At 54.9% G+C, this 22,571-nt stretch overlaps 1 protein-coding gene across 3 annotated transcripts in view; it reads left to right on the top strand.

Moving 5' to 3' along the window:
* The window catches only part of NOL4L (nucleolar protein 4 like), an 85,694-nt gene that overhangs the window by 6,324 nt on the left and 56,799 nt on the right, over nt 1-22,571 (top strand). For all 3 annotated transcript variants that reach the window (XR_003003006.1, XM_024742961.1, XM_024742960.1), the window contains exons 2-4: nt 2,254-2,409; nt 8,359-8,470; nt 17,036-17,145. Coding sequence is in view for 2 of the 3 variants with exons in the window: in XM_024742961.1 (XP_024598729.1) it covers nt 2,338-2,409; nt 8,359-8,470; nt 17,036-17,145 (294 nt within the window). In the remaining variant the exon portion in view is untranslated. The remainder of the gene's footprint in view (nt 1-2,253; nt 2,410-8,358; nt 8,471-17,035; nt 17,146-22,571) is intronic.

Raw genomic sequence — 22,571 nt, 5'->3', positions numbered from 1 at the left:
ACCCCATTATACTTTTAAAAAATATACCTTTTAAAATTAAGTTTAACAGACACACAGAAAAGTACACAGATTTTAAGTGTTCAGATCAATGGCTTTTTATAAACTGAACCCACCCCCGCTCAAGAAATAGAAACCCAGTTGTATTTTCATTCTTAAGTTTCTTTTGTTTGTTGTCGTCAATGTGAACCTCTGGTTAGAAGTGTATTGTAACTGACCTGTCATAATATTTGTCCCATGCATCTCTGTCACGGCAGTATTTGAAGATCTCCAAAATGCTGGTAGTCACAAGTCAGCTAATGAATTAGTCACTGATGAGCCCAGGACTTCAGAGGGGGACTTCCGATACCCTCAAGACAGAGATAACAGTAACTTCTGAGAGGGTTTAAGAATAGCAGTCATGGAATTTTACAGCTCATCTCGTAAGTGAAGCTCAGGGAGGTTGAAGAGTTTGCCTACAGTCTCACAGCAAGCAGTCAGGACCAGCAAGCTACTCTTCCTACACAGGCGCGCGAACACACACACACACACACACACACACACACACACAGAGCAGGTACCTGCTGAGAAGTCCCCATTGCAGTGGATGCAGGGCCAGTGAGGTCACCACCCAGGGTCATCACTCATGGACACTGCCCACTAGCCCTAGGGTTTGGTCCCTACGTCCCAGATGCCCTTCCTTTCCACCTGCTCTCAAGTGGGCCACTGGCAAAGAGATAGCCCTGCTATCCTATCATGGCACGTTGAGAAAATTGCTGGATAAAAGCAAACCCTGCCTGTGCCCAGAATGTATTGTGAGTGAGTGTCCCATTCAGCATGCCCTCGATTCTCCCCGGACGACAAAGACCAAAGTCCTGAGCCAGCTCTGACCCTTACCAGCCACCATCCCACAGGCAGGTCCTGACCCTAACGGTCTCCCAGGCTTGTCGCGACGTTCAGCCCCGTCCTGGCTGGGGGAAGCTTGGCAATTGGCAAAGCACTTCTTAATGACAATATTTATCCAGCAGTTTCTGTGGCCAGGCTTGGTGCTAAGTGCCGCGCACACATTTCATTTACTCCTCTCTGCAGCTTATGGGAAAGGTGCTTCCGTTATGCCCAGCCTCTAGGTAAAGGACCTGAGGCTCAGAAAAGCAAAATACCTGCTCAGGGTCACACAGCCACGTAAATGATGGGGCCCCATTGAAACTGGAGAAGTGTGTGTCTAAACTACCCTGCCTGGCTGCCGCTTACAACCACCCAGTCATTCAGCAGCTGTTTATTGAGCCTACTGTGTGCCAGGCATTGTGCTCTGTGCAGGGGAGACAGCTGTGAGCCCCCAGAAGGACACCCCCTTTCGCCCTCCAAAGAGCCAACATTCTTGAGTGGGATCCTTTGGGAAAGAATTCTATTGGAGATTTGTGTCTTGAGCTCTTGTAGAGAAGAGCCTGCCTCCTTTTTCCCAAATCCCCCCTCCCAAACACTGCTTGCTCTTCCTCTTTGAAACCCCCAGAGCCCTCCAAGTCTCCACTTAGGGAGATGATGGCTGAAAGCCCAGTGTCCCTGAGATCCTGGCACACCTTTTTGGGGCCAGCTGACAGCACTCGTGCCAGCCCAATAAGAGGCTCGGGGGGTCCACGGCCACCCCACTCATGTGGCCCTGCCACTTCCACGTGGCCTTGTGTCTGTCATTCTCTACATCTCCACACACAAAGAGCCCGGGTGCCGTTGCTGGCGCTCAGCTGCTGGAGCGGGGAGGTGGGCAGCGGTGAAAAGCTTTTCTGAAAGGCCAGGGCGAGGCAGGAGTCACCCAGGTGATCCGAGCCGTTTCCCTGGGACCCTAGCCCAGGACCACAGCGAAAGGTTACTGCTAATTGGGGAGCTCTTGATGGAGCCGCATCTATTTAGCACCGCCCCCCTCCCCAGAGACTTCCAGGATGGTCTTGGCATAGTGTGTGATTCGAAAGCTCCCTTCTGAGTCTGGCACAATCTGTCTGAAATTGTGAACATGGTGGCTCTTGGTTTTTTAATTTGTTGTTTTTCTCTGCCCATTGTTTCTGGCAGATTTAGTAGCAGCAGCCACCCTTGACTCTGGAAGCCCCCTCCCTGCGGCCCTCTCAGCAGGCTCCTCTCCCCCAGCCCCCCAGACCTACCATCGGAGGCCTTACGGGGTCAGCGAGCAGCGGTGTCCCTGCCCCTGACCCACTGCCCAGCCACAGGGCCCAGCTCTCACCCTGCCATCATCCCTGACACTAACACAGCTTGTCCACCCTGTCGCAGGGGGCAGATGGCCTGTCGGAGCCGGAGGGCATCTCTCTGAAGCGGGTCGCTGTGGTGGAAGATTTCTTTGACATCATCTACTCGATGCATGTGGAGAGCTCAGCGGAGCCAGGCAAAGCCCCCAAGCACGCTGGGCAGAAGAAAACCTACCGAGCGGTGAGATTTCTGTCTCTTTGCCTCTGCTGGCAGCCCCAGGCCTTGGCAGGAGGCCATGGGATCCGCACATGTTGGGCAGGGGGGTGGGGCAGGGAGCTGAGGCGTGATGAAACAGCCTTTGGGGACCCAGGGGGGCACAGGGCAAGGGCATGGCAGCCAGAGATGGCTCATGGGGCGAGGGGGCGGGCTCTGTGGTCTGAGCACAAAGGAGAAGCAGGTTGAAGGGAGTGAGAGGGAGGGAAGGAGAGGGATGAGGGAAGGAGGAAAGCCCTCCTCTTCCTGGTTTCTGCTTCACTCCATCCCCCCAGCCCCAGCCTGGGGCCGCAGTTGGGGGTGGGGTGGCTAGATGATAATAATCATCAGAGCAAATGCTTCCATGGCATTTACTGTGTGCCAGGCCTGTCCTGAATACTCCCTATGTGTGAGTTCATTCAGCCCCCTACGACCCTGTGAAGTCAGTGCTGGTAGTTCCCCAGGGGAAGTCTGAGGACGTGGGCCCCACCCTCTAGGAAAGCACAGTTCAATTTGGGGTGGGGAGGCTGAGAGCAAAACCAAGATACGAGAAACAGAAATGTGTCCAAGACTAGCTTCGAGGGAACAAGAACCCAGGTACGCCTGGTCGTTCAGCAAAGGGCCCTCCAGACACCAACTTTCAGTGCTAAGCCAGGGGGACTTCATGGAGAAGGTGGCAGGTGAGCTAGCAGTCTAAACTTTGGGTAGGCAGAAGAGAGCAGAGGCGGCAACCTAGGGTGGGAAACATCACACACCGGGCAGTGGAGGGGATGGTGGCCAGAGCAGGAGGGGCCTGCCTGGGTTCTGGTCGTGCCCCCACCCCCATTGACCCCCATTGCCATGGCTCATGAACAGCTCTGAACCACTTGTCTGGCACCCACCACTAAACCAGTAAAGCCAAGCATTTTATGTTCATTCAAGCCTCACAGCAGTCCTGTGACAGAGGTGCTGTGGCCCACTTCACAGTTGAGGAAACTGAGACCCAGAGAGGTAGGCTACCGCTCTAAGGTCACACAGCACTGAAGTGGCAGTCAGCTCTGTGTTGACTTTCTCTCTGGCTTCCTAGAGACCTGCCCGTCTGTGATGGGGCTACCTCACCCAAAGCGGATGCGAACCCTCCAAGTTCTTTTATAAATAGCCTTGGAGTGCAGCGGAGGTGGCCTGTATAAGTCTATAATTTCCCCATATGGCCTGATTTTTTTAAAAAAAATCCAATAATCTGGTTTGTCCTTGTCCTCAGAAGATGGCCTTTGCTCTAAATGAGTCTTAAGGATGGACCCGCATGACAAGGACCTCAGAGAGATGAGGGGTCGGGCTGAGGGAGGCAGGAGATGATTGTCCTATCTGCCCCGACCTCTACTGCTTCTCAGCACTTGTGCGTTGGGCAGCGGCTTGTGGGAAGGGAGTTCTGAGGGTATTTCCACCGGAGGGTCATATATGGAGGGAGGGATACCCGAGCTGGGGCCTGTGTGGGCCCCTTGGTACTGATGCGACCCCACACACTTTCTCAGCATTGAATTTGCCTTGCTGGGAGCCGGCATGTGCCAGGCTCTGCGCTCAGCACGTCCCCTGCACCAGCTCTCTGAGCCATCACACGGATGAAGCAGGTGCTGCTGTACCCCCATTTTACAGATGAGGAAAGTGAGGCTCAGAGAGATGAATAAACCTGCCTTGAGGTCATCCAGCTGATGTTCAGAGCCAGGCAGCTGTCCCAGAGCCCACACCCTGACCACCACACATGCCACCTCTCTACAAACCTCCTATGGCCAGCTAGTGGGGTCTGCTGACTTGCTTGTACCAACCAGACCTCATGATTTCCCTGGTCCCCTGGGTGCCCAGCCCCAAGTCTCGCCCTTGGGCACTTCCTGGGTGTTTACGAAGGCTGGGGTCTTCGAGCTCTGTGCTGCGGAGAGGGCGGGGCTGGCTGCACCCGCCAGGCTCTGCGTCTCTGGGCCAAGCGGACGTCCAGCCCTTGGCTCTGCGCTTCCTGGCTTCTCGTCCATATGCCCGCCGCGTGCCCCACTTCCCGCTGCCCAGCCTGGAGCTGGCACATGACTGGCAGCAAGCCAGCTGGGCTGCGTGCAGAGCTGGAATTTCAGCAGCAGGGCCAGGGCTGAGGGAGCAGGCCAGGCCCTCCTGCAGTGGGTGTGAGGCCAGGGGGGCTGCCGTACCCCCTTCCTCCCCTGTGTGCCTCCTCTCCCTTCCCCCCTCTTCTCCATCTGTCACCCTTCTCATTGCCACCCTTTTCCTTTTGGGGGGATGGGGTGGTGCCCGCATGCTTTTGTCCTCCTCTTTTCACCTGCTCCCATTTTCCTCAGCCTAAGCCTAGCTCTTCAGCCCCATCCATGCCTGTGGAAAGAGACCCCCCCCCCCAAAAGGAAGCTCCGTGCTGATGGGTGCAGAGAGGCACAGCCTGGCGCTGCGGGCTTTGCATCAGGCCCTTAGGAGGGGTTTTTGGACCTGCCTGTGTGTGCTTTACCAAATGTGAATCCTGGGACTGCCTTGCTGTCTCTGGGGACACCTGGGACCTTCCAGATTCTTACAGGCCTGGGGTGCCTGAGGGAGCCAGAGACTGGAAGGGAGATGGGCGGGCTTGTTCAGGGCATTAAAGGAGGTGCATTCTTCAGTGGGCAAAGGACTTTCTAGGGATCAGAGAGGGCAGGTAATGAGCTTTTGTGAAACTGGAGGTCTCTGAGCCAGGGGTAGATGGCTGTTTACGACGGACAATACAGGGGAGTCCCATCTTGGGCAAGAAGCCCCTGCCTTACTTTGCCTCTGACGCAGCGTGACCTGAGGTCCAGAGGATCCCAGGGAGTCTTGCCAAGGCAGGGGTGTGGGTTCTACAAAGTTCGCTGAAGCCACATAGAGGACTGGTCCTTCTTCAAGGGGCGTTTCTGGTGTCTGCACCCATCTGAATTAGGGTGATCCCCTTTGCTTCCTTCCTCTTTCCCAGGGTGCTAGTAGGCTAGATCGGGTTCTGGAGTCCCGATCTGGCTGCCCAGACCACTTTGGAGCTGGGGCCAGATGTGGTCAGCAGCTGCTGCAGGCCCAGCACGTGCTAATCCACCCGCAGGGCAGAAGGAGGATCTTGTAAAGTGGTGCAAATCCCCCCAATTGGCCTCATCTGTCTTTGTTGACCTCTGAGTTGGGGACCGAAAATGGGGCCTTGCAAGTCAGCAACTCTGCAAATAGCTTCTGCTCTCCCTGCCAGTGAAATCTCACTCAGTTTTTACTACTAAGAAAAACGTAAAAGGCACATTCATGTATGTGTTTCGGTGTCCAGGCAGGAGGCCTGAGAGCGAGGCAACAGACAGTCCAGGGCCTCCAAGGGTAGCTGGGCGGGGACAGGGGTCCTGGAGCTTCCCCTCTTAAATGCAACAGCTCCATCTTTATCTGTGTCATGTTCTGGGCTTCAGGATAAGAGTCTATTTCCAGAACACTGTCTGTAGCTCTAAAACTATCTGAAAACCACCATCCTACTGACCAGGGCATCAGCTGGGATGGTCCTCCTTGTTTCAGCTCCTCCTGTGGGTCCTGTGGCCTTGGGCATCTGTGCAGTCAAACAAATGGAGGTCCCATTTCTCATGTGGACAAGGCAGGAGCATAAACCAAAAGATGCCCACAGGAGATTGAAGGCCCCAGTGGGGGAAGGCATCGTCCTCCATCCGGGTCCCTGCAACAGCGTGGAGCTGGGCTCTGCACTTCACTGGCCCCCCGGGGAGCTCTTAGCGAGGCTGCAGACATTCCAGCCACGCAGGGCAGGGCTTCCCTCCCAGGCCCTCGGAGAGCTCCAAGGACTTCTTACTCACCCGCCTTTGGTCTAGCCCACCTGCCCATCCATGGGACCCAGGGCCAGAAGGCGTGTGCCCGGTGCGCCACCTCCCCGTGGCACTCCGGCCAGCCTTTGCATACTGCTGGGTCTCTGCCAAGGCCGGGAGAGCTGGGGCTGCCACTCCGGGCCCTGGGCAGGACGCTGTCTCGTAACTGTCCCTGTGCCCGCAGTGGGCCAGGCGGCAAGCAGGGCCTCTGCCTATGCCACAGGCAGCCCTCAGCAGAGCAGCCCACCCAGGAAGGCTCTCCCTGAGCCCTGCAGAAACTCTGTCTCTGCCCGGCGACCGGTGAGCTCCGGGTAGTAAAGTAGGGCTTCTTTCCCCATGGTGTCACCCTTCCTTTCCCAGCAGACTGCAACCCTCCTCCTCCACGCCCTCACCTCAGCTCTTCTGGGGCCTGACCAGAGAGGCCACACCTCGGGCACCTAGGAGGTCGTCTGCTGGCCCAGCTGAGCCTTGGCCCTCTGCTTGGCACAGCGGGCATCCTCCCCTCTTGCCCGTTGACTCCTGCAGCCGTCAGCCCCTCAGCAGGACCCATCCCTCCCAACCCCGCAGGCCCAAGAGGGACCTGCCACCCCTAAGACTACCAGGCAGCCCCTGGCTGGGGATGAAGATGTCCGCATGCGTGGCAGGAGAGCCCCCGTGCCTCGGCCCTCACGCCCTCCCATCCACCAGCTCCAATCAGAGAGCAGGGCTTTGCCCTTGTCCCTGACCTCCAGAGGAAGGCAATCAGACGGGGAATTTGGAAGGGAGATAACTCATCAAGGAGCCTGCCTGCTCCGCAGAGCATCAAATCAGCTGAGAAATAACAATTGTGTCACCAAGATCAACTCTGCATTTGTAGCCGGCCCCCTGGCAGGAGCGGCCCCTGGAGCTCCGCAGACAGCACAGCCTAAGCTGGTCCTCTGACGGCCTGGCCGCAGCCGGGGGGGCCCCCTGGCACCCCCCAACCCCATCCACTCTGCCTCACCCCGCCCTGCTTCCTAGCCACCACAGAGATGGGGCTGGGCACGTGTCCACCCCGCAGGAGCAGACCAGGTGTGTCCTGGAGAGCAGCCCCTCCTCCTGTGGGCTGACCAGCACCCTTGGCCAACTTTCCCGACTGGGCTGCGGCGAGAACGGCGGAATGCTAGGGTGGTGCTGCCCCTTAGTGGAGAGGAGCGGAAGGGCCTGGGTTCTGGGAAAGGTGAAAACCAGCAACTGGGCAGCCACCGGCCTCAGCCAGGAAACCCGGGTCCAAGAGGTCCCTCTGGGCCCCTCAGGCAGCCAAACCAGGACCAGTGGGTTTCTCAAAACCCAGAACAAGAGGAGAGGACTGAGCTTCTGCGCCCACACCCCGCTCTTCCCCACTCCCCCACCCAGTCTCTTTCTTGTGTCGCCTCCCATCTCTTTCACCTTCCCTCCCACACTGCTTACTCTTTCTCCCTAGCTAGGGGAGGCCCCCTGGAGACAGCTGTGGGGCGTGACCTGGAGCTTGGGTTCTAGTCTGGCATTGCTCTAAGGAGCTGTGTGATCTTGGGCGAATTGGTTCACCTCTCTGGGCCTCATAAACTCACCTGGAACAAGGGGGTCCCTAAGAGTCTGTCCAATTTGAAAAATCGAACCACTTGGCATCAGCCTTTCACAGCTCTCTTGATCTGTGAGTAGATCAAGGAATAGCTTGTAGAGCTTTGGGTTCCATTTATAGGCCCGGAGCCAGTAGCTTTGTAAGTGAGGCTCAGTTTCTTCATCTCGAATTGTGGAGGTTGTCTCCTCCTACCCTAGACCAATGCTTATCAAGTCATCTTTCAGTAGTAGCAATGGTATGTTGAGAGGAATATTCCCAACTCATGAGAACATAGGTTAAAGACTAGATGATGTTTCATTGTTTTACTTATTCAATTTTTAAGCTTCTTTAATTTAAAAATTTACAACTGCTGGTATTCTGCAAAAGTACTGACTCATTTCCATGGCTGAGACTCTAAGACATCTGCTCCTTGCTCCTCAAATCCCTGCCCTTGCTGGCAAGGGCGAAGTGCCTGCCACCAAAGCACAGCCCTTGGTGAGCCGGTGACCAAGCCACCTCCCCACGGGTCCATGTAACAGCAAACCTCTCTCCCTCCCCCAGATTGCCGAGACCTACGCCTTCCTTCCGCGAGAGGCTGTGACCCGGTTCCTGATGAGCTGCACGGAGTGTCAGAAGAGGATGCACTTTAATTCCAACGGCCTGGAGCCCAAAGGTAGGGGAGGAGGTGGGCGTGCTGGGGCCTCAGGGGAGGCTCTGCGGGGAGGGGCTCTCCCCCAGGAGGGCCTGCCCTTTGCTGGCACGGACAGAAAAGTGCATGGCCAGCAGTTGTCACAATCCCCAGAGGCCAGTGTGGGTCCATGGAGCTGCCCAGAGAGCCTCATTTTAGGTTTGTTGTTTTTAAAACTTTTTTTTAAATGTCAAGTTTCACTTAAAAACTAATAGCGCATTCCTACTGCCCTTCAAGACTCTCCTCTCCCACCGAGGTTCCAGATGGAAATGGCCACCTCGCCCCGTTCCCTAAGCTCTGCAGTACTTGCCTCCCAGATCTCACCCCAGGCGGTGTGCACATGGATCTGGTCTCACTGACCCGACGGTACACTCTCTGAGGACAGGACACCCCCCACTGCGTGCACCCACCTGCCATTAGCAGGCCTCCCTAAGTATTTGTCCCCTGCCCCCCACCCCCAGTGCACACCCAGGAGATCTGTGGGGATTCGTTAGAATTGAAAATGCCCAGAGTACTTGTGATCCGCCGAAGGTGGTCCCTTAGACCGACATCCAGGCTCTCCAGCTCTACCCTGCCCAGTGAGATGCAGCAAGGATCCCCGCTTCAGTCTCCCACAGCCTCTACCTGAACATCCCAGAGGCCTCCAGTAAGTCTGGACCATCTGTTCGCAGGTGGCCTTGGCATAGCGAGACAGGCCGTTATGTTTGGCTGGTGTGACTAGAACTCAGCACTGAGAAATGATGCCCCGGTGGGTGACTTAGCAGGGCTTCTAGGCATCAGGCCCGCAAAGGTTGCTGAGGTCGGTGGGCATTTGCCTGAGGATGGGAACAGACTCGGAATGAAGGGTGAGCCATTTACTCAGGTGGTGCCCAAGTGGCATCCACCAGATACGTGGAAAAACCAACAACGAGGCCCGACGACAGCAAAGGAATTGGAGCATAGGTGTTGAGTGAGGTTTTCCTCCTGGTTGGTAGTCCCTGATACGACTTCGGACAGCAGCCACCTCACCAAACCCAGAGGCTTTCCTGTCCTTGGGGGCTGTTAGGCCATGGCCACTTCACTGAGCTCATTGGATGACCACTAGAGTATGAGGGACAGGAATTAATCTAGTTAATCCCTCATAAGTGCTGCGTTCCTGGTTTAAGAGCAGGGGCTCCAGGGCCGCACTGGGTGGGTTCGGATCCCAGCTCTGCCGCTCAGCAGCCATGTGTTCTGAACAAGTGACTTCACCTCTGTGAGCCTCAGTTTCCTCGTCTGTGAAATGGAGTTAATAATGGCACCTATCTGGTGGCGGGGGGGCAGGGTTCTGATGAAATACGAGAATTAATCCCTGTACCTGGCACTGGGCTCCCATGCAGGAGGAGTGAGCCATGGCTGTGGCAGTTCCTGTGATAACGTGTGGGGCCTGAGTGAGGCCCCTGCCCCACGTGGCCTGGCCCCCGCTGAGCAGCTGCAACCCCTGCACCAAGACAGCACTTGGTACCTGCCAATGGGCCAGGAGGCTTTCCCTGCTGCCTTCCCCACCCTGCCCGGGTCTGGGTCCCAGGGACGCGGGCTCTGGTGGTGGCTGCTTGGTCCCTGCCCGCCCATTCGCCTGTCCCCTTCAGCGCTGGCCTAATCGTTTCCATAGCAACTGGCAAAGTCAGATGCAGAACCTGGGGGAAACAAAGGCAGGCCAAGAGGGGCTGTGTTTGTGGGCTGCTCTGGGGCGTCTGCAGGCTCTATTCTGCTCCCTTCTCCATGCTGGTGTGGAGGACATCCTCACGTCTCCGACTCCCCAGTAGAGGCAGCAAGGTCTCCAGGGGGAGGGAGGGGGGACCAAGGGAAGGGGAGAGGCAGAGAGCACACGCGCCAGCTTCACGGGTTCTGTGCTGGAGCCTCTCTGTCCAGGGGCTTGCGCCAGCGAGACAGAGGGCAGGCAGAGTAAGGCTGCGCCGTGCCCATCCTTGCCTGTCCTCGGGCAGAGTGCCACTTCCCTGTCCCCAGGAGTGGAGCTTCCCGTGCAGGGAGAGGAGGAGATGCTGAGGGAGCAGGAGACTGTGTGACCTCAGTGTCTCAGAAAGTGGGCTTGGGGTCTGGCAGGCCTGGGTATGCCGCCCTGCTCCCTGCTGTGTGTCCCTCAGCAGGTTCAGGGACCTCTCTGAACATCAGCTGCTCATAACAGCTCCTATGATCCTGTGAGGGCTCTGTCCCTGTTTACAGCTAAGGAAAGGAGGCACAGAGAGGTGGTAGGGTGAAATCACTTGTCCGAGGTCCCCAGAAGGCAGGAGAACTTACCTTCCCATCAACAAATGGGAGTAATGCTTCCCTCTCTTTTTTTTTTGTCCACGCCACGCAGCTTGCAGGATCTTAGTTCCCCAATCCCCAGGGATTGAACCCAGACGCATGGCAGTGAAAGCCCAAGTCCTAAACACTGGACCACCAGGGAATTCCCCTGTCTCAGGATTTTCATGAGGATGCAATTGAATTAAATGAGCCCATTCTGCCAGGCGCCTGGCGCCGTGGGTGCCTAGGGAGCATCAGCCTGTCCCCCACCCTACCGCCATGTTGTTGTACCACCCAGGCACAAGACAGCCAATGTCCAGGTGTCCCACGGGGAGATGCACGGTCAGTCACCCACCCAGGTGAGCACCCTGGGTCCACAACCTGGCCGCTGGGCAAAAGGGAAGGGTTTGGTTTCTGGAGGCTGCCAGTGGAGAGCCTTAGAGGCTGAAAGGCTCCCCTGTCTGCTTGATGGCCAGAGGCACTAGCGCCTGGACCACCCTCACCAGCTGTCAGGTTCTCCCTTCTCCTGCCCCAGCTGAGAGCCTGGAGATCCTGTCTCCGCCTGCCATGCTGGCCCCTCTGGATGTGGTCAGCTGCTCCGACCGCTCTTTCATAGGCACCCCTGCTCTGCCAGCCTTCCCTCCTCCCTCGCCCGCCCTCCGGGAAATCAGAGCCTGCCCCAAGGCCCAGAGGCAGGCCCCAGGTTCCTGTCCCAGGAAGGTGGGGCCGGAGGGAGACGGGGAACAGGATGGAGCCTTCTCGAGGGGCTGCTGGGAGGACGCCTCGCTTCCTGGCCTCATGTTATAAAGAAAGAAAGGAAGCATCAAGGAGGCTGCCGAGGATCAGGAAGTCCAAGGATGGGAGATTCCAGGGCCTGCTGGCTCCACTCTCCTCTTCCACCAGCCCCTGAGTCTGGACTGGAGGAGGCAGAGATGAGAAGTGGGTGTGCCCTGGGCCCAGCTCTGGCTGCAGGGGTGAGGGGCCTCGGGGGCACGTTTCACGTTTCTTTGATGTGATGAAATACCATTTGCATGGCTGCAGACTAGGAGTTAGCAGTGGGCAACGCCAGTCACCTACTGAAGGGTCCCTTCCTCAGCGAGAGCCGTCCACTCAGGTGGCAGCGCCTTTGCAGCCAGGCCCAGATTCCTCTGTGGTTTCCAACCCCCTCCCTGCCTGGCGCCTCCAGATCCCCCCTTCCTGTCGTGCCCCATGTGACCCCATCCCAGCTCATTCCTCTGCCCTTGCAGTCTCTCCTGTTCTGGCCTGTCCTCTCTCGGCTCTCATACTCACTCGCTATACGACCTGGGGAGGTTGCGTAGCCTCCCCACGTGTGGCTGCCTCATCTGTAAAGTGGGGTTATTAACACGAGCACCCACCCCACGGAGTCCTTGGGAGCACCACGCAGGAGGGTCTGCGTGGCGCTCTGGCAGGGCTCAGTGGCTGTCATCTTGAGTGATTGAATGGAAGTCCTGTTGAGATCCCCCCTCCACAAGGCTGCCTGGAGCTACTTCACAGCCCTGTGAGCTCTTCGTCCTTGGAGCGCTAATGGACTCGCCATCAGTCCTGCCCTGCTGAGCACAGGAACGGTCCCTACGCCCTTCCCCCCGCCATCCCCATCCTGAATGCACATATGCCAGTGCTCCTTGAAGACTTGCTGACCTATTGATTCACTTCCCTGGGAGAGAGGTTTTTTCATCTGAGCCAGCCCCAGGCCTGGCTTCTCTAGTTCCAAATCTGAGCCCCACGGCAGGCTGGCCGCTCCCGAGGCTCCTCTGTGCCAGGCCTTCATCATGCACACGTCCTTCAGCCCCCAGCTCTGACCCCGAGAGGTCTCACCCTGGCATCCAGCAGCTACAGATGTCTCTGGACGGAGGAGTTCTTCCATCCTGTAGGGGGAAACTCATGAGAATTGCCACCTTGTGTTCCACCTGGAGCATCCGGGCCACCACCTCAGCTGGAATTTGCATTGATTGGCAAATGTCACTGGAGCCCAGCTGTGATCAGCTCTCGGCTTGGCCCTGAGAGAACCTCTACATCGCTGGTTATTTTCAAGGCCTGTAAAACTAGGACTAGTGCTTGGGCTGGTTTCAGTTTTTCTTGGCAAAAAGGTGTCGAAACATTTCTTTGTGTGGTTTCTCTGCTTCTCTCACCAACAACCTACTGGGTTATTTCAGCTCCGTGACCCTTCCTAGCTCCTAACTCACCCGTGGTCTCAGGTTACTTGTAGTGGCTCAGGCATGGCCACTGGATTTGTTGACCACAGCGGGGACCTGGCCTGCCCATCAGAGCCCAGGGAAGCCACTTCTTCCTTGTTCGTGTGTCTACCTTAGCTCATCCCCCATCCCGCCACGAGCACCGGACTCCATGCAGCCCCCACTGGCCCTGCTCCTTAGCTCTTTCCTAGTAAGCTGTTCATCTTCGTGTGTGGCACTTACCACCCCTGGGACCATTTGGCTTCCCACTGCCGAAAACCCTGCCTGCCTGTCTTCTTGCTGTGGTGTGGCCGAGCTCTGGCCTCCCACAGCCAGCTCCCTGGCATGTTCCCTCACCTGGAATGTGTCCCGCCCGCCAAGGTCCCGCCTCACCGACAGAACCCTCACTTCCGGAACCGCAGATGCAAACATTTCACTGCACACCGATCTCGGATGGACTTGTGTGTGTGCCCGGGATGTCCCTGCTTCCCCAGACGAGGGCATCCGGCCTCCTCTTCCCGAGCTCTCCTGGCTCACCTCCGGGCACTGGAAGTAGTTTCTGATCGGTGGACCTGCTGTGGAGGGAACAGGCCAAGGAAGACCCCCCTCACCCACCCCCCAAGAGTGCCTTCCCAGCCATTGTGGGTTTTCTCCTAAACCTAGCTATACCTGGCTTTTTTAAAGTTACCTTTTCGTAAGTAGTCACGGCTTTCAGGCAGGACACGGGTGACCATCAATAAAGGAACACAGTGTCCGGCCTCCATGGACAACAAAACACAGAGCGTCGCCATGGCGGCTGATGAAGTCTTCATTTGAGTCTCTGACCGGCGACCCTTAGGGTGGGGGTCCCTTCTCATCTACCATGTTGTCTAACAGCTTTTCAGCAGACAACCACGTCTTTGAGGAAATGAAATGGAAATGGCAGAATCCTCCATCTGAAGACCCACATTCCAAAACAGGAACCACGGCTCTTTTGAGTGACATCAATGTCTGCCTCACATATTGTATCCAACCTCATGGAGCCGCGGAGGCCAGGTCCCAGCACGCCCCTGGGTTGAAAGAGGTCACGTCTGGGTTGATGGTGGGGCGGCAAGAAGAAGAGGACCCCAGGTCACAAAAATGCATTTTAGTTTCCCCACAGCACTGGGCACCTGTGCCAGAGGGGCCAGTGTGCACTGGTGTTAGAGAAGCCCTGTGCCACAGACCAAGAGGAAATCCCTTAAGAAAAAGAAAGGTTTGGCCCATTCCAAGCCAGTTTCTGAGACATTCTATTAGTGACATTTACCTCCTCCTGGACAAACAGAAATTCTGCGTAAGACAACATAGCTTTAAAAAGCAAAACAAGGAATTCCCTGGTGGTCCAGTGGTTAGGACTCACCGCTTTCACTGAGGGGGACTGGGTTTGATCCCTGGTCAGGGAGCTAAAATCCCACAAGTCGCATGGCGCGGCCCAAAGGGAAAAAAAAAAAAAAAGCAAAACAAAGCTCTGCATTTTTATGAAACTTGATAAGAAATGTTATTCAAGCTGTACAGTCACCAGAAGGACACAACCCCAAGGCGCATGGACCCTGTTTTCTGCAGGGCTGTTCCTATCTGCGCCAAGTAGGAACTGCCCGGTGCCCTTTGGGTAGTTTCTCCCCCTTGTTTGCAGGGGCCTTTTTTCTTACCTTTTTTTCCCATCCTTATTGTTTTTTTTTTTTTTTTTTTTAATACACCTTTATTGGTTTTTGTAAATACATCTTTATTGGGGGTTTTTTTTGCCTTTTTTCTTTTTTGTGACAAAATATTTACAACACAAAATGTGCCATTTTAATAATTTTTAAGTGTACAACTCAGTGTTAATTACAGTCACACCACTGGGCAATCATCACCACTGTCTGTTTCCAAAACATTTCCATCACGCCGAACAGAAACTGTGGACCCGTGAAGCAGTAACTTCCCATTCTCAGACACCCGTCCCCGGTAACCTCTCTTCTGCTTTCTTTCTTTTTTTAAAATTTATTTATTTATTTATTTTTGGCTGCGTTGTGTCTTCATTGCTGCGAACTGGCTTTCTCTAGTTGTGGCGAGCGGGGACTACTCTTCGTTGTGGTGCGCGGGCTTCTCATTGTGGTGGCTTCCCTTGTTGTGGGCCCTAGAGTGCAGGCTCAGTAGTTGTGGCGCAGGCTTAGTTGCTCTGCGGCATGTGGGATCTTCCTGGACCAGGGATCGAACCCGTGTCCCCTGCATTGGCAGGCGGATTCTCAACCACTGCGCCACCAGGGAAGCCCTCTTCTACTTTCTGTCTCTGTGAATGTGCCTGTTCTAGATGTTCCATCCATGTGGAATCACACAGTATTTGTCCTGTGGCGTCTGGCTTCTCTCCCTCAGCAGAGCGTTTTCAAGGTTGCAGGGGACTGTCTGGCCTGGGCTCTGGCTCTGGAGCGGCAGATTCTGCAAATCCCTGCCTCTCTCCACCTCAGCCCTGTCACCCGCTCCCGTCCAGCGCATCTCCTGGGCGCGGTGCTTGTGGTGACGTGCAGGCTTTGGCCCGTCTGGAAGTCGTTCCCACTTCTCGCACCACTCAAACCCCAGCCCATGAACAGAACTAGGCACCAGGGGGGACATGGGTCAAAGGCCTGGCACCCTTGGAGACGGGGGGAAGAGGCCACCAGAGAACAGGTAACCAAGGCTATTCCCTGGACGGAGGGTGAAGCCAGGTCAAGCGACTAAGTGACGAAATGAGGCCCCGCTTCGTGTGACGGGTCCCAGCAGGTGACTCCAGGGTTTCGAGCTTGGTCACAGCAGGAGACATCTGAAGGGGAAGCTGGACTGGAGAGAGACGTGATGGGCTCCCTTCGAATCATGCTTCTCGTCTTCTTGACTTATTCCTGTGCCATTGCAGTCTCTCCTAAATGGCACCCACAGTGGCACCCAAGATGCAGAACACAATGGCTGGGCAGTGTCCACTGCAGGAGCCTTTGCAGAAGACAGCATGGCCAGACATTTCAAGAGTTTCCGAGTATTCCTACCCTTTGACCCACAAATTCCACGTCTTGGAGTCTGGTCTAAAAAGGAAACGATCATAAATACAGACCAGTATTCCTGCACAAGGATGTCCCCTGCAGTGTTTATAGTAACCCCCCATAGCAAACAACCTAAGTAATCAATCATAAGGGAATGACGTAAGGAAAATAGGATAAAATAGTACAGGGCTATAAAAAATTATATTTGCAAAGCAAAACGAGATTTCTGATGGTGGGGGAAATGCCTATGAGAAAATGTTAAGCAAAAAAAAATTTTTTAAGCAGACTGTAATTCTCTGTATGCATTGTGATATCAAGTATATAAAAAAGAGAAATCACAGGGAAAAAATAAACAAGCATATGCCAAGTTTCTTGGTGCAATTATGGTTTAAAAAATTTTTCTTTACATCTTTCCACACTTTGCAAATGCTCTACAAAAGGGATACGCGTTACTTTGATGTTCAGGACAAGAAAGCAATAAATGGGAGGAACAGTGCTCCTCTCTGTGTGATGAAAGAGGAATTAGAATTTGGGCATACTGGAGGCCTGGCTCAGACCTGCGAGTGATGTGGTCCCTGACAGTGCTTTGAGGGGGATACCGTGGGGGTTGGGGGACGGGGTGGGACAGTGTGGCACGTGAGCTGGCTTAGGCCAGCATTGGAAACTTAAATGGCTTCAGGGGCCTGGCAGGCATCATCGTTGAGTGAAAGTGTGCAGCGCAATAGGGAGGGGTGGGGACTGTGGCAAAATGGAGCCCTCACACTCTGTCTAAAAGGAGCGGCTGCTGCTCAGCTGCAGTGGGTGTCTGCCACGTGGGAGTGCGGGCCCTGTGCGGCCAGACCTTCCATTTCTCAAAGGAGTCAGAAATCCCTGGTTTTCAAAGGTGAACTCTCTCACTAAACACTGGCACTTAAGCGTCATGCAGTCCACATCCACAGGCCAGGCACGGCGGGCGAGCCCCCAGTCAGCGATCTCCGGCCTCCCCTCCCTCCTCCTCAGTCCCTGTGTTGGGTCCCCCACGTGGGTGCCAGGCTGCTGGTGGCCCACAGCACAGGCTGAAAGGGGCTTCCTTTTCTTCTTTCCGCCAGAAAGCGAGCCTCCCTCTCCTCTGGTCTCCGGGATTATCGATTACAACATGCCCCTCACCTCTACGTACCTGAAGCAGATGAAGTTGCGCGTGATGAATTCCCAGGAGCAGGTAAGGCGTCCGCCCCCCTCACCCCCCCTGGAGGCGCCCTGACTTGCCTGGATATGGTCGATCCTTTCTGAGACTTGTATAAACACACTGAAAATCAAAGAGGCCCTTATCTGGTTATCTGGGCCATGCAGTCCAGGCTGAGAGGGGAGGGAGGGAATGTGTTCCTAGTTAGAGGGTCTGCCGGGTCTTCAGTGAAACTTTCCTTCAGGGCAGGGGCGAGGAAGGGGGTGGGTAAGAGCTGCCCACCTTGGCCCTTGGGTTGTTCTCTCTGTGCTCTGCCATTTCTTTGTCTGCTACATCACTCGGCTCCTTTCCCCCGAGAGAGGGGGGCCCTTGCTGCCTGCCTGTGGCTTCTGTCACCCTTGGGGCCCAGACAGGCCAAGAAGATGGGCCTTGGAGGGTGGCCTGGGTGACATAAGGCCCTGGGCTCCCCCTCCCCGGCTGTCCAAGACTCCCCAGCTGTGGATTGCCCAGGGCTGTCAGGCACCATGGAAACAGGTTATGAAAAGAAAACCCCTCCTGCCTGCCTCTCTACACAGCCCACCTTCTAGCCCTTTGCAAGGCTAGTAGCCTGTCTTTCAGAGAAGGACTAGGTGGGTGCCACCCCTCCCTCCGCCACTGCCCAGAAAACTAGAGTAATGATGTCTTAACCTCTCGCTTCAAGTTTTTTCATGTGTTGTGACATATGAACCTACTGTATCTTTGAGGCCTGCCAAGGGGAATGGGTTCTTTCTCCTCCGTTGAAAGTCAGACTTCAGCCCTGGGTGCATTCCGTTCTGGGTGTGGCTGGTCTCCTTGACAACCTGAGCCTGTGTCCGCCCAGGGGGTGATGGCTCTGCAGTCAGCTCTGAGGTGATGTTACAGGACGCGCTCAGGTGGCGTCTGGGGCTGTGGCACCCAGTTTGAGGATCTGAGCTGGTTGGCTTGAGTTCTGCACTCCCCTGAGGAGGAGGCATGGTGTGCCCTCCCATCCTTACAGCCTCCAAAGGTCAAATGAAGTAAGCTTGGCTCTGGGTAGTAGAGCTGTCTGTGTTTCTTGCGTCTTTTCATCTGAGATGGTCTATTCTATGATGGTTGCATCCCTAAGAAACTTCATGTACTCATAAACAATGTCAGTGGGGAAAACAGTGTTGGGTTTTCAACTCACAGTGGCAAAGTTGTTTTTGTGCAGGAATGCCAGTTATAAGGGTGTTGCTTTTGTTAATAGTTATAAAATCTAAACACCACCACGCAGGGTGAAGAGCAGAGGCACTCGAACAGCCAAACAGCCGGAGTTACAGCCCCACGGCTCTTTCTTTTCTACAAAATGGTGCTCCGTCCAGCTCACCACCAGAACCAGCAGTGGTCAGTGTAGCCCACTCTGTGATCCCTCATTAATGGATTCTGTTATGTTTCATTTGGTATACAAATTCCTACTGTCCGTGGGGCATTAAGACTGTAGGTTAGGTACATTAGCAAGGATTCAGTCATTCAACAAATATTTATGAAGCCCCACTCCGTGAGCCAGGCTCTGGGAATGAGCAAAGACAGTACCATTCCTAGCTCTTCTTATGATCTAGGGGGAGACAGACACTAATGAAAAAATTACGCACAAATGGTAATAAGCCACCACGGTGCAGCTGTGACGAGTGCCAGGCAGGAGACTCGTGGTGCCATGAGTACTTAGATGGACACGATGCGGGGACTGAGGCAGGGGTCAGGAAGGTTTGCCTCAGAAGGGGGTGCTTGAACTGAGATCAAGATCTGAAGGGAAGAGAGCTCCAGGCTGAGGAAACAGCTTGTGCAAAGGCCCTGTGGCTCGAGGGAGGACAGCACCAGTGAGAATTTGTGAGGCTGGTGTGGCTGGTGCGGAGAGTGTGAGGAGTTCTGTAGCTAAAGAAAAGTGGGAGAAGCAGAGTGTCGGGCATGTAAGCACTTGCTGTGCATCTGTGAATGCACGGAAATCCACGTAACAAGATGGGTAAGTTGCCCTGGTGAGGTTCAGGCTACTCCCAAAGGGAGGGAGAACTGTGGGAGGTGTTTGTCCCCAGGATGCTGCGTCTGGGGCTGAGGCTGAGATTGGGGTGGCCTCCGTGGACAGTGGAGTTGACTGTGTCTTCCTTGCCTCCATTCCTGGTTTCCCAGATGGGGATCATCTGAACATTCCCGTGGTAGGGAATAAAGGCTCAGACCCTCCTTGCACACACCTGGCAGGAGAAGCAGCACCCCACCTCGTGCCTGGGGCCCTCCAGCTGTCAGTCTCCCACACTCCACGCACTGCAGCGAGCGCTCAAGGCCTCAGCCTCTCAGCCAGCACCGTTAGTCCGGTTGTATAGGCAGGCACGTGGCAAACAAGAAGTCGCATTGCTCACTAGGTTATCTGCAGCAGCGAGGAAGGGCCAAGGGCCCAGATGTCTTTGATTCTTCAGCTGGGGTTGGAACTGGAAATACATATACTTGAATTGGTAGCTTCTTTCCTGTAGTGGAGCCAGAGCAGGACTGGGTGAATGGCTCCCTATCCCAGCGCAGCCACAGGGCTACCTCTGCTGCTGTCAAACCCCATGTCCCAAGACAAGGCTCTGAAAGTAGTTTCATTCCCTGCAGCATCCCCGCGACCCCGAAAGGCCTGCCAACAGAAGACACCTGTAGTGTCTACAAATCACTCACGCAGGCTACACGGAAAACAAACCCAAATCTAAAGTAACGGGATAAATGATATTTTTATTAATACTGAGCAAAGCTCTACATCTAAAAACTCTGGGTGAGAAAAATCTAAGAATTCATTTTTTTCCAGCATTAGATGTCCAGGAGACACTACACTAGTGACGCAAGTAGAACACGTTCCCCTCACTTGGCTTTGAGCAGACAACGAACAGGTGGTGGAGTGTGCTTGTGAACTGGACCGAACCATGTCACCTTTTGTCCAGTTGTGTTGGATTAATGTGCTGAGAAATGGGTCTTTCTCCACAGAGGACATTAGGAAAATCTAATAATAATGTTCGCTCGAACAAAAAAGATTCTTGACATCTGATCCAGTGCAGCAAATATTTATGGTGTCCTCAACATGCAAGACATTTAGGGGTCAGACTCCACCCTCCAGGAGCTGCATCCTAAGACATGAGACCCCCCCAGGAACTGTCAATGTGGTGGCCACATTGAGCTGAAAATAGGCGAGGGTAGCCCGATAAAAATTTTTTTCCCGCCTTACTTGGGAAAACAGTCATAAAGATATAAAACTGAAATCACACTTAGTTGTACTGATGATTAATGCATTTTCTCGTAGGAGGGAGGGTGTGAAGATTTCATGAGATGTGGACTGTCTCAGAGAATGTTCCAAAGCATTCTCTGATAAGATGGGGTCCTAGGGAGGGGTGCAGGCCGAGCTCATAGAGCCAGAGGCGGCCAGCAAGTGCAGCACCCCCAGCCGCTGATGTTTCAAATCCCCTCTCAGGGCCGTGCGCAAAATGCACCAGGAGGAATGTTAGGGTCTCATCTTCACACAGCCACTGATTTGTTTTCTGTCTCATTTTATTTTCTTTCATACTTTTAGTTAATGGCCTCAGTTGCCAAGAAGCAAAAGCGTGGTGACAAACATCACCATCGTCTCACCACACAGATCACTGTGCATATTTCGGTGTCCACCCCTCCAGACTATTGAATAGAAAAGGGAATTACCCTGTCTGCACCATTTTACAACCCGCTTTGCTTTTCTGATGCTGATTTTCCATCCTATTCAGTCTCCTTACCCTCTGGGCCCTGTTGTTCCCACCTACCAGATAAGCTGATTGTATAATTTCCTGCCATTCACTCCTTTCTCACCCGTACCTACCCATCCACCCATCCACCCGTCCGTCCATCCATCCATCCATCCATCCATCCATCCATCCATCCATCCATCCTGCACTTGAACTGGCATGCCTCCAGGCGCTGAGGAGACTAGTGAACAGAGTCTCTGCCCTGCTGGCTCTCAGAGTTCAGTGAGAGAAAGGAAAACCGAAATCAACGCTGTGGGGTCTGCAGGAAGAGCTTAGAGGAGGAACAGAGGAGGGACGGGCCGTGAGCAGGGTGGATGCTGTTTCCGCACTTTACACACCTCACCCCTTGCTCTCACAGCTCAGCAGGGTCACGTTGTCATCCTCGCCTTACAGGTTCGTAGCCGAGGCTCAGAAATGTTCCGTACTTGCTCAAGGTCACACAGCCACTAACAGGAGCTGAAACTCAGACCTCTTGCGTCCAAACCTGTGCGCTTGCCACGGCCGCAAGCCCTGCTTCTCCCTGTACTTCCTGGATGAGGGTGTGCTCTTTAGAATCGGAAGCGGTGTGCCACCTGGGTACCGAATGCCAGATCGCCGGCATGGCTAGTGGAGAGAAAATGTCCTTGGCAGAGACACTGGCAGAGCAGGCAGAGAGCTTTCTTTGGCTTGGGAACTGGGAGCCGCCTTAAACATATAATGCTTAAGGAAATACGGGAGGAGGGATTTGGTAGGGGGCTGGGGTGGGGTAGAGGTCGCCCCCTACCTCGTGAACTCTCAGTTACCTGCAGGGGTGCGTGTATAAGTTGATAGCCACGTTACGGGCGGGCGATGTGATCCTGATCTTTCCTGAGATCGCAGTGTTTGAACCAAGACCCTGTTGTTGTAGAAATCAGATCCAGATCCGAAGGAGGAAGACAAATCATCTGTGTTCCTTCCCTGACACATACTTGCATTTTATAGTAGCGGAGGCTGAGACCCGGGGCGGCTCAGCAACTTGCCCAGGAAAACCCCTGGCTCAGGCTTTTTCGGTGCCCACCGCCCCTCCACCAACCCCTTGCTCTTTCCGGAGCGGGAGGGCTGTCAGCACCTTCCTTCGCCTCCCACCGCCAGTGTCTCCAGTTCTTGGAGCAGCACTAATGTCCCGCTAATGGTTTTAATGGTTCTCCCAGCAGCGTGTGAAGTGGTGCGCCGCTCCATTGTTTAAACCCACGTGATGGAGGCTCTTACTTGATTCCTTAACGTCTGCCTCCCTCTCCTCTGCAGCTCTCGCCTGGCCCCGAGTTTTCCCTGGATCCTGGAGGTTGGGGGAGGAGGGCAGGCTTCCCCCCTCCCCCACACACAAGTGGGGCCTGCAGGGTAGCCCCTGCCCAGAGCCCCGGGGTGGGGGGTGGGGGTCTCCAGGCCAGCCTGAAGCAGCACTGTTCACAGCCAAGACTCCAGCCCACCCACCAAAGACCCTGGAGCCCGGCTGACGGTACCAGTTCTGGCGCCTACCGCTGTGTGACTCTGGGCAAACCGTTTCACCCCTCCGTGCTCCTTTTTCCTCACGTTACTTGAGAATAATAACAATACAGCCACCTCACTGAGTTATTCCGAGAGTTGAATGACACAAAGCAGGCACAGTGCTTAGCACCGTGCTGGACACCTGAGAAGCACGGAGGAGATCTCAGCGACCTCTGCTATTGGTGGTGG

Source organism: Neophocaena asiaeorientalis, unplaced genomic scaffold (genome assembly GCF_003031525.2).
Source record: "Neophocaena asiaeorientalis asiaeorientalis breed wild unplaced genomic scaffold, Neophocaena_asiaeorientalis_V1.1 scaffold82, whole genome shotgun sequence".
NCBI classification, from domain to species: domain Eukaryota; kingdom Metazoa; phylum Chordata; class Mammalia; order Artiodactyla; family Phocoenidae; genus Neophocaena; species Neophocaena asiaeorientalis.
The sequence above is the reverse complement of the archived record's forward strand: the minus strand, read 5'-3'. Positions and strand labels throughout refer to the sequence as shown.